The sequence below is a fragment of the Propithecus coquereli genome, unplaced genomic scaffold, assembly GCF_000956105.1.
Source record: "Propithecus coquereli isolate 6110/MARCELLA unplaced genomic scaffold, Pcoq_1.0 Scaffold368, whole genome shotgun sequence".
NCBI classification, from domain to species: Eukaryota; Metazoa; Chordata; class Mammalia; order Primates; family Indriidae; genus Propithecus; species Propithecus coquereli.
Genome location: NW_012149374.1, coordinates 1,030,518 through 1,047,575, shown reverse-complemented (window position 1 = coordinate 1,047,575; position 17,058 = coordinate 1,030,518). Strand labels below are relative to the sequence as shown.

General features: G+C 41.9%; 1 protein-coding gene across 1 annotated transcript in view; it reads right to left on the bottom strand.

The window, feature by feature from the left end:
* UNC5D (unc-5 homolog D (C. elegans)) overlaps nucleotides 1-17,058 on the bottom strand; it is a 637,214-nt gene that overhangs the window by 80,632 nt on the left and 539,524 nt on the right. The window contains exon 8 of the mRNA XM_012651718.1: nucleotides 3,460-3,492. Within this exon, the coding sequence (XP_012507172.1) occupies nucleotides 3,460-3,492 (33 nt within the window). The remainder of the gene's footprint in view (nucleotides 1-3,459; nucleotides 3,493-17,058) is intronic.

Sequence of the window (17,058 nt, the reverse complement as noted above, 5' to 3'; positions counted from 1 at the left end):
CAGATCTCTTCTCAAATATAATTTTATCACAGAGACCTCTGAGCACCTTACATCAAAAAGCAACACTCTCTGTAGCCCTACGCCTCTTACCCTGCTTGGTTTCTCTTCGTAACACTTAACACCATCTGTGGAGCACGTAGCACCGTTTTCTGGTTTGTTTATGCCCATCCCCCCTCACTAAAACTGCGAGCTTCAGGGAAGCAGAAGCTCTATGTGTCTTGCTCAGTACCGACTCTCACCACTTAGAACATCTGGCACACGGTCAGCACTCGATAAATCGCAGTTGAGTGAATGGCGGGATGGGTTTGAGTAGAGTGGAATGGACAGCAGCTGGTGAACCTAAGACCTATCTGGGTGGCAGAACAGTCAGACTGTAATGATTTATTGGGTGCTAAGCAGAAGAAAGGACGTGAAGAAAACAGAAAGATCTAGAAGGCTGTCCAAGTTTCTGACCCAGACAAGTGAGTTGATGGGATACTGTTAACTCCATCAGAGAAGATGGAAAGAGAAATGGATTCAGGACAGACAGGCGGAAAGATATTTTCAATTCTGAAGAAGTTGAGATTAAGGTTATTGGGAGATATTCAACTGGAGATGTCCTGGAAGTAGCCAATTCTAGAACTATTAATTGGAGTCATGCTGAGCATTCATCTTTGCTAGGTACAAAACAACTACGTGGGCAGGAGATGAAGAGAGAATATGTAGCGTTAAGTTATTTTCTAGGAAAAGCTAAATGCTTTCCACCCTTCAGGTGAACTTACAGAACCCGCCACTCCTCAGAAGCTCACAGCCTTTCAGAAAACCACATTCTCCAAGCCTCCGAGGAGTCTCATTGTCTGAACACAACCATTTTTCAGTCTGACTCTGGGGGTGCGTGTTTGCCATTCAGAACCTACTATATTTTACTGCACCTCCTGACATTGTTACACAACATTTATTGAAAGCACATTTGATGGTAATGAAGTTTCTATTAACTATGATTAAATCTCATAAAGCACCTGAAGATAATTTAAGATGTGCAGAAGTAGAAAATGAAACATTCGGTTTAGTACATTAGGAAACGTAATTGATTAAATTATCTCATTTACAATAAGTGCTTTCATGAACTATGCAGTGCACATATTTTCCCCAGTTTGTCGTTATGATTTGCCAACACATATCTTAAGACTTCACTTTCTTTTTACACCTCCCTGCAACTCAAAGCTGGCTGCTCTGCCTGCTCGCGGAGGAATGTGTGCGAGGGGCCGAGTGATGTTTTCCATCCACCAGGCCTCTTGGAGGAGCGTGTGTACAGCTATATATAGGAACAGGTTTCTCAATTATCTTCATAATTGACTTTGATTTTGCATCAGTGATGATTCATGTAGCCTTAAACTAAGCCCCTCTCTCACTGAACAACTGCAGCCTGAATTTGTATGATGCACTCCTAACCATGCAGCTTACACAACCCCTGAACGAATTCCTCTGGGAGCCTTCTGCAATCACATTGATTCTGTTAAGGTTTTATTTTTAGGGAAATCACAAATTAAAACAGTTTAAGCGATTCCGTTGCAGTATCCAGCAATTAAGCATGGTGCTCAGGAGCGAGAACCCCAGGCGAAAACTAATTCAGGAGTCCCTAGGGACCAGAAATAGCTTCTGTGGGGTTTATGGCTGGAAGTACAGATGTAACCAAATTAGAATGGCACAGGACTCACAAACTGAGCGTGAGATTAATTTTAAAAACACACACATGCATTTCTAAGTAACTCTCATACTGGCCACCACACGGATACCTATGATTCTGCTTGTGCTACACGCTAGAACTGGCGGCTGGCGTGTATCACGTGACCAGGAGGCGGTCAAGGGTCCACTAACTCCTGTGTCACCCTGAGGCTCTTGACAAAGGCACAGGACAAATTACTCAGTGACCTGTTTCTCTCTTCCCTTAACATCTATATACATATACACACAAACACACACGTACATAGCCAGGCCTCCTGACCTCAATCTTCCTATGAGTTCGAAGTTAAACATGCATGATGTCAGAGGTCAGCTACCTAAGCACAGTGATTCCTTGATGGTCACCACACAGCTTATTTTTGTTATTTCACAAAACTCTCAGACTCCACGAGCAACGACATCTTTATATCTCCAGCCTGCCTGAAGCATCATAAGGAAGTGTGAACAGAATGGCTTTACCAGATCTTTCTCTCATGTCTCCTGACCTCTGTCCCAAGGTACCTATTTCTGTCTATCCCCACAGGGTTTTAATTCTTCCAAAGAAGTTAGCTCATCAAGGCTATTAACTCTCTCAAGCTCTTTGAATTTTAATACCCCAGGATTTAAAAGAGCAAACGTCATTCATTTCACGCTAGAATGAGAGATACGGAGCAGAGACATCTTTCACAAGCTTTACAAACCAAACCAGCCAGGGAGTTGTCTAATCTCCTGTTGGGAAGAGCAGTATTGCTGTTATATCTCGAGGTTGCCCTCGTATGTTTTACATAGTTCTGAATGTGCGAGAATCACTTGGGGAACATATTAACATGTGGATTCTTAGGAGCTTCCCCCCAGGAATTCTAACTGACTTGTTCTGTTCTGAGATGCTGCACATTTAACAAGCTCCTACCGCACCCCAAGATTCTGATGCGTCTGGACTCTGAGCCACATTTTGTGAGATATTTTTCTAAGCCCATGGTTCTCAGCCTTAGCTGCACATGGGAATCACCTGAGGAGTTTTGAAAAAATAGAGATGCCTGGGTTCTAAAAAACCCCTGCCCCCCAATTCTGATGTCATTGGTACAGCCAGGGAACTGGGATTTTTAAAAAGCCTCCAGGTGATTCTAAAGTGTGGTCAAGGCTAAGAACCACGGGGTCCAATGCCAAGCGGCTGAACTTTCAAGGTCCTTTCTCCCAATCTACAGGATGCATAAAATGCAGACAATGCCAAGGCCTCTCCGGGAGTACAGGGAGCTTAAGGCAGCCCTGACGCCAAAATTCTCAGTTCATAATTATTTCACTGTGGATTCCGCAACCTAACGTACCGAGTTGCCATGGATTCCACCGGAGGCAAGATTCTGGGTTTGTGCTCTCAGGCACACCCCCTCCTCCTCCTAGGTAGAGAGGCTTGTGCCCAAGGCTGCTCTCAGGAAAGCATGTAATGACAAATATTTATTAATTTTAATGCTACACATCTCTTCAGAAATAAGAATCTTAGATGACATTTGCAGAGAAATGGACTTATAGGCAGAAAGAATCAAGAGGAGAGATTTACTTTTCCTGTGAGGGAGGGGAGGGGTGTGCATATTTCTTTTCGATTTAAACCTCTGATATGTGGCTCCAAACTCAATGAGCAGAAGCCCCAAAAGCCCTGGGTCTTTCATAGGAACTTCAGTTCTGCTTGGCTCCCAAACAAATACCACAGCAAGGCAGCAAATATGAGAATAAATTATATGCACAAGAGGAAAAATAACTTACTTTGGGGTTTTATTTCATGAAGAGGTTTTTTATCTAAAAGAAAGAAAGAGAAAAAGAAAGTTGCATTTAATAAATTTACATGGAGCAGATCTATTTCCTGTATCACTTTATATCCACCTCTATAAATAAAACATTTCCTCTATTTTTGTGGATGATGTTTTCCATGGTTTTCTTTTTCACTCTAACTTTTTAGTTTGCTCTTTTGAAATATTGTGCCAGGATGGTTATTTCATTTTTAAAAAAATTATTTTCCCTCTGGTTTACTAGCATTTCTCTCTGTTGCACTTGTTAGATTTTTATCAGCACGATGAGAGTGGTGAGCTTGCAGCCTGCCCCTCTTTTATATACAGCCAGAAGCCTGCTCAGGTAAGGAATATCATTTCACTATATATGACGATAGCAAAATGAACCCATGAATAAATATTTAAAGGGATCCTGCCTTGCTCTGCAGTAATGATGGCTTGGATGAAAAAGTTCCAAACCCTGCCTGTTTATCCACTCTCCTCGGGTATGGGTGTGGGTTGTGGGCACGTAGGAGTTTTGTCTTTAAAAAAACAACAACACTTTTTTGTTTCACATCTCCATTATCTGCTAAAATCTGTGCCATCTCTCTTGATGGAAAAGGTGTTATTTTATAACCATAGTACTTAGCAGGGCACTGGTCAGATGAGGTAGACAAGAGAAAAAGACAGTTAGCAAGGCTGCAGAGGTCAGAGCTTAGCTGGGGCATTTTCATCAATACCCTTTTTATCACCCTCCACCTACTCACTCCTGTCCCAACTCCCCATCACCAAATAATCTAATCTTGCAGGTCACTGGAGACTTGGCTCCTGTGGCTTACTTGGTGTTAATACCACAATCCCCTGCTCTCTGTCCCCCTGCCCTGGTTCCATCTCAGGCCAACGCAACTCCACCACGATGCAGAAACCTGGGAAGGCCGCCCTTCTGATGCCACACCAAGATTCTAGAAGCTTCACATGGTGTTCCATCCCTCTCCTCGGCCCCTCCTTACAGTTTAGACGGTGCACTGTCACACTACAAGGCTGTAGCTAATCACTCACAGAATCACACAATGGTGGGGGGACCTTGTGCGGCCCCCTTCTCTGTCTGCCTGAAGGTGAGCCTTGCTAGGCGACACTGTCCTTTCGGATTATGTTTTCAACTGAAGCAAATCTAGCTCAGTACACATTTGAGAACTTCATAAATATTATCTGACTGGCTGCACCCTAACCTCTCCCAGGCAGATAAACGCAGCTATATTCTGAGTTCTCCACAAAATCTTTCATACCCTAACCCATGCCTGCATTTAACACCGATTTTCACAGAATGCCTCTGCAGTATATAAATGCAGTGTGTTTTATTAATAAATACAGCTTTTGTGTGTTTTGCCATATGATTCCTTACGGAAGTCGCTTTCGAAAGTTGTGTGTAAATCATGCGCTTGCAAACAGGTCACCATTTTCTTCAAATGGAAGTGAAAAGTGAGAAGGCAAAGTCATTTCTGGCAAATCTTTCTTTCAAATGAGAAATCCTCATAAAGGACAATAATTTGTTCATGTTGATAGGATCATATTCAGATTTTTTACACGGTCAGGTTTCTTAAAACAGAGAACACTTGTATTCCGCCTTACTGCACAAATTCAATGCCATTAGTTTTCCTGAGAGCAGGTGGTCCCTCCCAAAGTCCAGATGCTAATGCGTTGGAGAATTAGGATAAAATGACTTTGGTGGCTTTAACCTAACTTCAGCTTTTGCTTATTGCATGGTATCTGAAGGCATTTGGCATGGGCTCAGGGATGGTGGCAGGCCAAGGCTCAGATGTCTGGGAGTGATGCATTGCTGTAACTACACAAGGAGACGGGCAGAACATCTGTTTAGAACTCTGACTGCGCCTAACAGTATTTTCTTCCTTCTAAACCACAGGAACGAAGATTATGCTGGGTAGCAAAATGAAACTCCATTAAAAACAGGTGAGATGTATAACTACTGCCCAGAAAAATAAATCTAATACAGCCAGGCTATGAAAAAATCAGAGTGGTAGAGCTCTATCGGGGACAGCTCTGAAGGAAGAGAGTGAATGAGGCTGGAAAACCCAGTGCCATGGTCCTGAGACAGAGAATCAGGCGACAAGGGTACGTGGGACAGAAATGCAGCGTTGCCCCTCTGGCCCAGCTCTTGGGCCACTATTACTGGCAATGTGGAGTTAGTGCAGACTCTCGGGGTCAGAATTGGATTTAGATCTTGAATTGTCCACATCCCGTCTGGGTGACCTCAGTGTTCTCTATAGCAAAATGGGGAATAAAAGTGCCCATGAAGGTTGCTACTGAGGACTAAGCATGATAAATGTAAAGCCATGCAGCACAGAGCCGGCACCTGTTTGGCAGCAATAAATGCAATAAATGGTAGCTAATGATATAATTCCAACACGTTCTGATGATGATGATGGTCATGGTTATCAGAATTAAAAAATGCCTATTTGTGCTGTTGCTTGGCAACAAGTCAACCTCCCCCCCAGCCCCCCAATCAGAAATTCTAGTGAATTTCGGGGCTATTTGAATGGAAGTTAAACATATGTCCAGTTTTGGCCTCTGTTATTTTGAGACCAAGGCAAGATGAAACTTAAGAAGGGCAGGGCTCCTCTGTGCTTTCAGCCACTGTCAATCTGCAGAACAGCCACCAACGATGTTCCAGAGAAATTCATTCAAAATGATTTCCTAAAGCAGAGTAAAAATTATCAAAGGGCCACTTTCCTACTATGGGATTTGTCATGTTAAGCTCCAGCACATCTTGTGTATCAGCATCCGTGTATGGAAAAGGCCGGAAGCCTCTGGGCCCCTGGCATCCCCATCGAAATTGGGTTCTGTTGTATTTTGTGAAATAACAGCACCTTGACAGCAAGCTGCTACCAGAGAGCATTTTCCCACCTAGAAATCTCTGATTTGAGATTGTTCTACTATGAATGCAAGAGAGGGCTACCCACTGACCTCACTAACTTTGCAAGAACTGCCGACTCCACGCTTAATGTTCTTTTATTCTGTTTGCATAATCATTTTCTCCCCAAGCTCAGGGCCATGCAACAACTTGGCCTTGGTCAACCAAATCCTCTCTGCTTTAATTTTACCTCTCTCCAAAGGCCAAGTTCAAATGACCCCTTAGTAAATTAATCCATTAGGGCCATGGTTCTTAATGCTGGCTGCATATCAGAATTACCTGGGGAGCTTTTTTAAATGAATACCCATGCTTGGGCCCCACTCCAAGAGATCCTGATTAATTGGGGTTTGTGTTTTTGTGATTATGATCATTCCCTGGCAACAAATCTGGGACTCTGAGTGGTCAACTTTAGTTAGTCTCTGCCTCCCTAAGGGGCCTTGGGGTAACTATGGTATACAGATGATCCCAGAAGGGTCCCTTCTATATACTGCAGGCAGAGAAATATTGCAATTTTGAGCTGCAGTTCAGAAAATCACAACAGTTTTCCCAGGGTCTAACATACTGAGAAGTACCTTCTGGGTAAATAGAAATTGGTGCTAAGTAATTATCATTCAGTCTTATCATCTTTTTGTGTATTTATAAGTTAAAGATGCAAAAGTGTCTTAAAAAAATCTTAATAGTGTTTTAAATTGTCATGTTTTCTTTGAAAATCATTTTTATTATTTATGGTTACTAGGTAGCTATTGCATCCAAACTAAAAAATACAGTCAAGCACAAAGGAAACAAAAAAACAAAACACAACTTAATTCCACCACCAAGAGATAACCACTGTTAAGTTGTATAGACAAGTCTAGGTTTTTCCCCTATGATTTAATATATATATAATACACACACATATAATTAACACATGTATTAGCATGAAACTGCCAGTAATTTGTCATTTTTATCAATAAAAGCACGGAATTGTCTTTTAGGTATTGTTCTGTGATCTGCTTTTGTTACTTGGTACTGTAATGCAAATATTGCTTTGTGTCTGCCTGGGTGTGGGGAGAAGGGGAGGTATAGATTTTATATGAGTGAGTGAGAGAGAGAACAACCTATTTTTTATCCATTTGTTTTTCACCTTTAATTTCTGGCTTCCTTTTTTTATATTCGATGCTCCTGAAGCATTCCCATGGTATCCATTGTTCTTAGGAGCTATTCATAACTGCACCCCTACCCACCCACCCATGTCCAGCCTCTACAGGGGACAAATGTGGCTGGCTGCATGCAGCCCCCTCCCCGGGACCCCAGAGAGCCTGTGGGGAGAAGCATAGGCGGACAGAGGGGTTCAGCCTCCACCCACAGAGCGGGGGCCCTAAAGAGGGGGTCATGCCTCAGAAGCTGTGGCTTGTGATTATTTGAAATCTGATTCTGTTGATTGTGAACACTGCACAGATACGTTTGATACCAAAGTCTATGTTATTTTCAAGATCCAGGCACCGGGCTGCTAAATGTAGACTAAATACCCACTGGGACCGCGACTCTCTTCCCGGGCAGCAATTCAAGTATGTCATTACAGTCAATGTTTACCATTCTTTTATTTCACTAGACCAGCCATTTCCTATATTTTAATCTCCAAAGACCATTTTTATTATTTCCTACTTCATGCTATTAATAATAGATCATATGCTTTGAACCCTTTTCCACCCAAAAAAAAGATACGTGTTAACTGTTTTAATTTGTCCTCCACATTAGTTTCCACTCTTAAATTATTTAAGAATTGATTCTGAAGTCTGTGGAATAGTCTTCTCTGTTCTCTGGCTAGTTCCTTATCTGTTACAACAATTCTCTAGCCTTGGCATGCAGGTATCTCCCATGATTCCAATCGCCAAGTCAGGACACCTGCTCTGCCAGCCTTTGTGGTCTTGGACTCGCTGGTCCTGCCACACCAGACCAGCACAAATCCACACAGCGCTCTGATAAATCTACTGACACTCCAGTCTCATCTCAAAGCGCTTGCCCATGCCACTGCCTCTCGCTGGGATGCCCTTCTCCCTCCAAACCTCCTACATGCAGGTGTCCTGCCTCCAGGGCACAAATCAGTCTCCGATTCCTTCAAGAAATCTTTGGGGATTACTCCATTCACAGGGATCGCTCAACTCTCTGGACAGTTTGTCTTATTTATAGTCACTAAACCACCACGTAGAATTTGTTTTTCCAAAAATTACTTCATAAATGTTCATTTGACATATTTTATTTTTATTTATTTATTTTGAGACAGAGTCTTGCTCTGTTGCCTGGGCTACAGTGCTGTGGCATCAGCCTAGCTCACAGCGACCTCAAACTCCTGGGATCAAGTGATCCTCCTGCCTCAGCCTCCTGAATAGCTGGCTAAGTTTTTCTATTTTTACTTGTTTGCCTAATTTCTTTCTATTTTTTAGTAGAGATGGAGTCTTGCTCTTGCTGAGGCTGGTCTTGAACTCCTGACTTCAATCGATCCTCCAGTCTCGGCCTCCCAGAGTGCTAGCATCACAGGCATGAGTGACCACGCCTGGCCCATATGATATATTTTATACTTTCATAATCGCCGTCAGTTGGAGGGGGCCCTAACATGTAGATCATATTTAAATGATTAGTTTATGTGACACTGCAACCATAGCATTCCAGCAGGAAAAACGGGAAAATGAAATTAAAAGATATTTACTTGATTATTCGCTGACTGGTACAAAAGAGATTGAGGTTATTGATTATCAGTGTATTTCATTTATTCACGCTTTCCCTCTCCCTCCATAACTCGAAATAATTAAGAGCCAGTGTTACGCCCTCTGAATGCTATCCGAGGCTGCAGGAAATCCCAGGACCTGGCAGGTCGGCCTTGTGTTAGCACCGGAGGATAATTAGACAAACACGAGGCCTGCTTTGCATTGGTAACACCATCGCGGCTGAATATGTCAGGCAGACGCAGAAGATGACAAGTGGGAATTCTATTCTCCTCTGGGTGTTGAAAGTTCTCTTAGGTAGTAGAACATGCAGAAACACAACCCCCAGCTTTTGTGCACATCGTAAAACCGTTTCAACGATCAAAAAATGCAGAAATACCAAAACAGTGTAAAACACAACCAACCTCTCATTTTCACTTTTTGCTTTTTAATTTCCTCACTGCATTTTTCTTTTCAGTTCATTTTTAAAGATCTTGCTCAGAAATGACTCTTTCAGAGACCATATTTATCCCACCTGTTACAAGTTAGTTCAATTCTTGCTTCCTCACTCCCACCCTACTTCTCCAGCTTCCCCGCCTGTGTAGACATCGCAAGATATATCACCCCTTCTAAAATGCAATCTGAGCATGCCCATTCAGCACAAGCACAGAAAGAGAGCATGAAGTGTTTAGAGATTCTTCCCGGGGATTTCCAGTGGGTGATGTCTGTTAGAGAAATCACTGGTTTCCCAAGAGATGTCTGGGTAATCAGTGGAATTCCAGGGCTGAATGGCAGAAACACCAACAACCAACCTAAATAAAAACTCCTAAGAGTGGAGATGCACATTAGTAAGTGAAAAACATTTCTATTGATATCTTCTATCTTGGCTGGGCGTGGTGGCTCACACCTGTAATCCTAGCTCTCTGGGAGGCCGAGGCAGGCGGATTGTTTGAGCTCAGGAGTTCGAGATCAGCCTGAGCAAGAGCGAGACCCTGTCTCTACTACAAATACAAAGAAATTAATCGACAACTAAAAATATATAGAAAAAATTAGCCAGGCATGGTGGCACATGCCTGTAGTCTCAGCTACTTGGGAGGCTGAGCCAGAAGGATTGCTTGAGCCCAGGAATTTGAGGTTGCTGTGAGCTAGGCTGATGCCACGGCACTCTAGCCCGGGCAAAAAGAGTGAGACTCTGTCTCCAAAAAAAAATATAAATAAAAACTGTTTAAGATCCCATGATGTTAATTAGGTGGAGTCAAGAGGGTAACACAAGAAATGGCTCACAGATGTCACTTCCAATGACAATGAACTTCCAGAATCTCCCTTAGCCAAAGCACATGACCAGTGTGTGTTTAGGATATATAGTTTCCTCCTGCACTTCTTTTTTCAAATTCAGGGTCTCAGATAAACAAGAGTCCATAAGGAGCATGCTCACAAGCTACATTTGCATATTTTATTTGAGTTTAATCATTTAAATTTCTTTAATTTTTTTTTTTTCTTTTAGAGACTATTCTAATTCTGTCACCCAGGCTGGAGTGCCTGGTGTCATCATAGTTCACTGCAGCCTCAAACTCCTGGGCTCAAGCCATCCTCCTGTCTCAGCCTCCTGAGCAGCTGGGACTACAGGTGCCTGCCACCACACCTGGCTAATTTTTAATAAAATTCTTTGTAGAAACAGGTCTTACTATGTTGCCCAGGCTGGTCTCAAACTCCTGGCCTCAAGTGATCCTCTAGCCTCAGCCTCCCAAAGTGCTGGGAGTACATGTGTGAGCTACCACGCCCAGCCAATCATTTAAATTTCTAGAGTTGATACCAATTTTGTTATGATTTTCTATCCATTCTTACCGATTCCATATGCGTTTGTTTTTGTGATGAATACACAGAGTAAAAAATGTTCTTGGGCTGCCACAAACACTTTTAAGCATGTGTCTACAACACATTCTTATCAGAAATTAGCATCAAAGTGATAAAATGCAATGTTTCCAACTCTGCTCCCAGGGAAGATACATATTAAAATCCTTTTTCTATCCAACGAATTATTTTCCTTTGATTCCCTAGCTTCTATCCACAATAGAAACATACAGCATATACATTCAAAACTGAACAAAAATGCCCAGAGTCTAAAATTCAAGCTTAAGGGAATCATTGGTTAATGTCATGATGATCACTTACTTTGAAGGCAGGAGTGATATTCAAAATATTTAAAAATGATTTTAAAACATCTTATCAAAAGGAAATTAGTATATTAAAGAGATATCTGCACTCTCACGTTGAATTCAGCATTATCCACAAGAGGAAAGATACGGAAACGACCTAAATGCCTGTTGATGGAAAAATGGGTAAAGAAAATATACTATCTATACGATGAAATACTATTTGGCCTTAAAAGAGAAGGGAATCTTGCTATTTGTGACAACTTGTATGAACCTGGAGGACATTATGCTAAGTAAAATATGCCACAGGCAGAAAGACAAATACCACATGGTCTCACTAATATGTGGAATCTAAAAATGTTGAATTCATAGAAACAGAGAGTAGAACGGTGGCTGCCAGAGGCTGGGGCTGGGGTAAGAGAAGATGTTGGTCAAGAGGTTAACTATGTTGGATAAAGAAGTTCTGAAGATCTGATGTGCAACAATATGGCTACAGCTAACAGTATTGTACTGTACACTTGAAATTTGCTACGTGTTCTCACCATACGCACACAAAAACAGGTGCTACATGAGGTGATGGATAGGCTAATGGCCAATTAACTCGGCTGTCTGAATATTTCACATGTGCACATATATCAAATCATTGAGCTGGATAACTTAAACATATACAATGTTTAACTGTCAATTATATCTCAATGAAGTTGGAGAGAAGAAATTCTATCTGTAAGCTCCAGTCTTGACACAGGGTCACAGCGGCGTCCTGCTGTGTTGAGGGTTGGCCCTTTAGTTGCTGGGTCATAGGGAAGTGTGGGCCGGGGATGGATGGTGGGGGTGAGATCTGGGAGGGTGTCTGTTAGGATGACCACCTGCCCATTGCTAAGAAAATACTTAACAACTGATGTACATGGGTGATCAGTCCTGTCTTATAAAAAATGCTTAAAGGGAAATTGGTTTTTGAGGACCTTTGACTTCCAAATTGTTTTTTCAGCTTCATCGATCCTCACATTAGCCACAAATTTATATGCCATGACAGACCAAACTGCTTAGGGTCTATGTCTGTCTTGTTCACCTATTCCCGGTACCTAGAACAGAAAATAGAATATAGTAGGTACTCAATAAAAATTTGTCAAATGAATCAGTGTTGCTAAGCCTTGTACCTTGTTTGGAATTTCAATCACAAGCATTACAAAGTCAAGGTCCATAAATTTCCTGTGTTCTACATGCTTTCCTAGGACATTGTGGCTAAATGCTTAAGAGGCTGGATTGGATAAGCCTGTCTCTAGATGAGGCCAGCTACTTCTTTTGTTGGGGGAGGGCAATTTGTTTCACATCTAAAAGTTGCCCCCATCACTCAAATGGTTAATTTTAAGTGTGAGTGAATTAAAACAAACTTCTCCCCCAAAATGGTTAAAAACCACATAATCTGAAAGCACTGAAATGTCAGTGGTATTATTTTCATATCATATCATGTATACGTATATATGTTTTTGCATATGTATGCATATACGTATGTAAGGTACATTGAAGACAATAAATTGTAATGATTTCAAGCTTTTAAGCTGGGATGAAACTTTGCTCAACATCCTTATTTTATAAGATATGGACACAACGCACAAGATTATGAGATTTGCTCAAGGTCACAGGTTAACAAAACATCTGAAGTGGGACTTCAGACTCCCGACTCCTAGTTGGAGAGCGCTTTTTACTACCCCATGGTATCTTTCTAGATGGTCGTGGCTATTTTCCATTCCGCTGAACACGAACACTGTCCTGTCCTGAACACATGGAAGCAAGGCCAGGTCTTTTCTTATCATCATACTGACACTCTGCAGAGAGGGGCAGGCTGGGTTAATGGAGTTAATGATAATGTCTATTGATGATGTTACTGTCGTCTTCATTTTACGCATCACCTCGCAAGGATCTTGAAGAGACATGTATTTAATTTGTGATTTAAAGAGAAAAGGTGGAATCAAAACAAAGAGGTTTTCCTTTATCTCTATTAATTTGCTTTGTTCAGCACACCCCAGAGGCCACTGATTTTTTTGCAAGAGTAGATTACTCAGTTTTAAATCACTACCCCTGATTGGGTTCTTGCCACTTCTTTTATAGCCCAACCACTCTATGATCTCAGACATTAAATCTCTCTCTAGTCCAGACTAATATTTCTTACCCAGGGTTTTGTACTTTGGAATCCTGATCGATTACACTGAAAACGCAGAATTTGTAATTCACAGAACAAACGAAACTGCGATAGTTTGCTTTAGATGACAGAAAACCTAAATTTTGAAAAACTCTTGACCACCTTGGATATCGGTAATTACTAAGAGCCAAATCTATTAACCATTAAAAAAATATATTGAAAGAAATACAGCAAGATTGCCAATTTGGGGGTCTGGAAATGTGGAGAAAGGAGAGGTACCAGGTATGCAACACGATGCTGTTCCAGAACATTAGCAACAGAAGGGCAGTCGCGGGACCTGCAGGATGCTACATACACACAGTCCGGTGTGCTGTTGGGTTTTGTTTCTTCCCCTCCAATGAGAAAAGATTTTTGAATTTGTGTTGACAAATTAGGATTTACTTTATAAAAATTATTTTCTGTCCGGATTGTTGGAACACATGTACTTCTTTGAACGAGGGAAGCCTGTATATCTCGCTCTCAGTGTGGTGAGCACTGACTTTCTCCCTTGTGCATCACCGAGGCCCCTGGTACTCGTGTTTTTCTCCCCTGAGACTTTTGCTGGAGTTATTTTTAACTACTGGATGGAACTGTACAATTTTAGAACAGTTTAGACCTTATAGGTCACCTGGTCTGTCCCCTTCTCAAGACCAAATCCTCCCCAGTTGGGCAGAGGAAGGCTGGAAAATGGAGAGCAGTTGGTTCAGCTACTTATCACAAGTTCTAGGGAAGGATATTGAAATGTTTGTCTGACAGGAAGTTTAAGACTTCTCATGGACTGTTGGGGTTCTCCTGAACTCTTTTTCTACAATTGATGGTATTTCTCAGATTACTGCTTAGAATTAGTTTATGTAAAGACTGTAGTTTATGTCTTTTACATTCTCTCATGACAAGTACATTAAAAACCATAGTGTTAGCTCTCTGGGAGGCCGAGGCGGGCGGATTGTTTGAGCTCAGGAGTTCGAAACCAGCCTGAGCAAGAGCGAGACCTCGTCTCTACTAAAATTAGAAAGAAATTAATTGGACAACTAAAAATATATAGAAAAAATTAGCCGGGCATGGTGGCACATGCCTGTAGTCCCAGCTACTCGGGAGGCTGAGGCAGGAGGATCGCTTGAGCCCAGGAGTTTGAGGTTGCTGTGAGCTAGGCTGATGCCATGGCACTCACTCTAGCCCGGGCAACATAGTGAGACTCTATCTCAAAAAAAAAAAAAAAAAAGAATGAGTCAAGTATGATTCCTGACTCTTTGCCCAAAGAAAGGAACTGACAGGTTCTGTTCTGGTAAAAGGACACCCATCTGTTATAATCCTATATACAAAATAGGGATTCCATAAAATCATTATCAAAACAGTAAAAGAGCTGTTTTAGGTGCACTGAGCTACCTCCAGGATGAGATTTCTCTCATTCAGCGCCCGAGGAAATGCAAGGAAGAGCCCAGGTAATTACTGTAATGGATAACCACAAGGCTGAGAATTGTCCAAGAGAAAATGCTTAACAAAGCAACCGTTCCTTTCCTGTGATTACAGGTTCACCTTTCCAGGTGCTTCCGCTAGGTCATTTAAGTAGATCATTCAATAGACAATGTGGTTAAGATTATTAGATGTAGCTTGGGGATGTTTATTTGAACTCCCTATTGTGCAGATGTCTTTATCCTGGATGTGGTTTCCAAACTGGTAATTCGAACTTTTCTCATCAACCGACCCACCGGCAATGAAAACAAACCACCATTTAACTGATATTTCAGGTTTTGAAAGGTCAATGTTGAACTGACCTGCGTTATATCTTGACAAGAGGAACAGATTAGCTATTGGGTGCCCCAGCCTTGAAGATTTCCTCTTCTAGGCCCCTGTGGCATTTCTCTGGCTTCATTCTCTCTACACAGGTAGGCGCTAATACCCTCTGAAGCAGATCCATTTAATCTCCTCAAGCCAATGCCCTTAGTGTTAAGTCTGCTGGAGTAAAGGGAGGGGAAGCCAGCTCCTCCTCATTCCTCAGGATCAGACTAAACACCCCGCCAAACATGCAGGTCATTGAGGGCTGTGAGTCTCAGAGCACAGAACCAAGAAGGAAGGACAATCGTCAGAAAACTACCTGATCCTGGTGTTCAAGCTCAGAAAACACAGATCCGCAAGTTCTTATTTCTTAACAGTCATGCCACATAATTATCTTTTTTCTCTGGAAAAGCAATGCTCTAGTATAAAGGCACTTAATGTTTGGTTTCTGTTTGCAATTTGGACCCTTGGACTCCCTGCTATAGGTAAAAATTGCCTAATCTCACCCTCACGGGTCTCGCGACATTTATTTTCTTGTTGAGAGCATTTAGGTGTGGCCATCTGTGATAGCACAACACTAAGGTTCTCTGCTCCAGTCACAACTGACCAAGCAGCAATCACACCCAAATATTAAAGTGATCATTCAGAGCTGGCAGCTCCATCTCTGGGAGAAATGCAACCCTCAGGGACAACAAAGAAAATCCAGATGCTTTGTTGAAGGCTAATAAAATCAAAGAACTGTAGGTCATCCAAGAGCCACGCAATGTCATTGTTAAACCTCTATGGGAAGGTGGGAATTGAGGAATTGCTTTAGGGTCATGTTTGGCATAAAGGAAAAAAATTAGGATGAAGAAAATTCCCCAATTGTAACATGACCTAGATCCTTCAACAAAGCTACTGCTCCATAAAGCTGTTGCCAAATGCTATTTTAATCAAAGACAGCCTTCATAGGAGCTCTACCCTGAGAGCACAGCTATTTTCACCAAGAGCACTCCGACAGAGTACCAGTGAGAAGCACAGAGTGATGCTGGCATCATTTAACTGGATTGCTGTTCATTGCTTCCTGCAGAGATAGTAAAATGTTATTCATTTTTGTTGACATTGGTTGCCACTCTGTGTAAAAAGACAAAATGCATCCTGGTGTTGGGCTCTTACAAACACACCCCGTTCCCACTGATATGCAAATATATCCCAATCACTGCTACGATTTCATAGACTTCGCCTTTTCTGCCTCAAAAACCTTAGTCACTGTAGCTATCAAAAGGTTTCTATCAAATTTGACAGATATACTAATACCCATACTATGAAGGCTAAAAAAAGTAAGTGGAAAAGAAAAAGAAAGAAATGAATAGATCGAATAGAAAGAAAAGGCTCACATAGCATTTTCAACTCATGGAGGGATTTAACAGAGATCTTACCTCCTATGCTGAACACATTCCAGGCTTCACTGGTTTTCTAGCTATTTTATTTTCACTGTAGGCAAATACAAACAGAAAGAACTGAGCTTTCTGAATTACACAAGTACACATGCTTCTGTGATGGTTAATTTTATGTGTCAACTTGACTGGCTCATGGGGTGCCCAGGTATTTGGTCATACATTATTCCAGGTATTTCTGTGAGGATGTTTTTGGATAAGACTAATGTTTAAAATTGGTAGACTAGACCAAGTGCGGTGGCTCATGCTTGTCATCTTAGCACTTTGGGAGGCTGAGGAGGGAGGAATGCTTGAGGCTGGGAGTTCAAGACCAGCCTGAGCAAGAGCAAGACCCTGTCTCGGCTAAAAAAATTAACCAACTATGGTGGCAGGCTCCTGCAGTCCCAGCTACTCTGGAGGCTGAGGCAGGAGGAACACTGGAGCCCAGGAGTTTGAGGTTGCTGTGA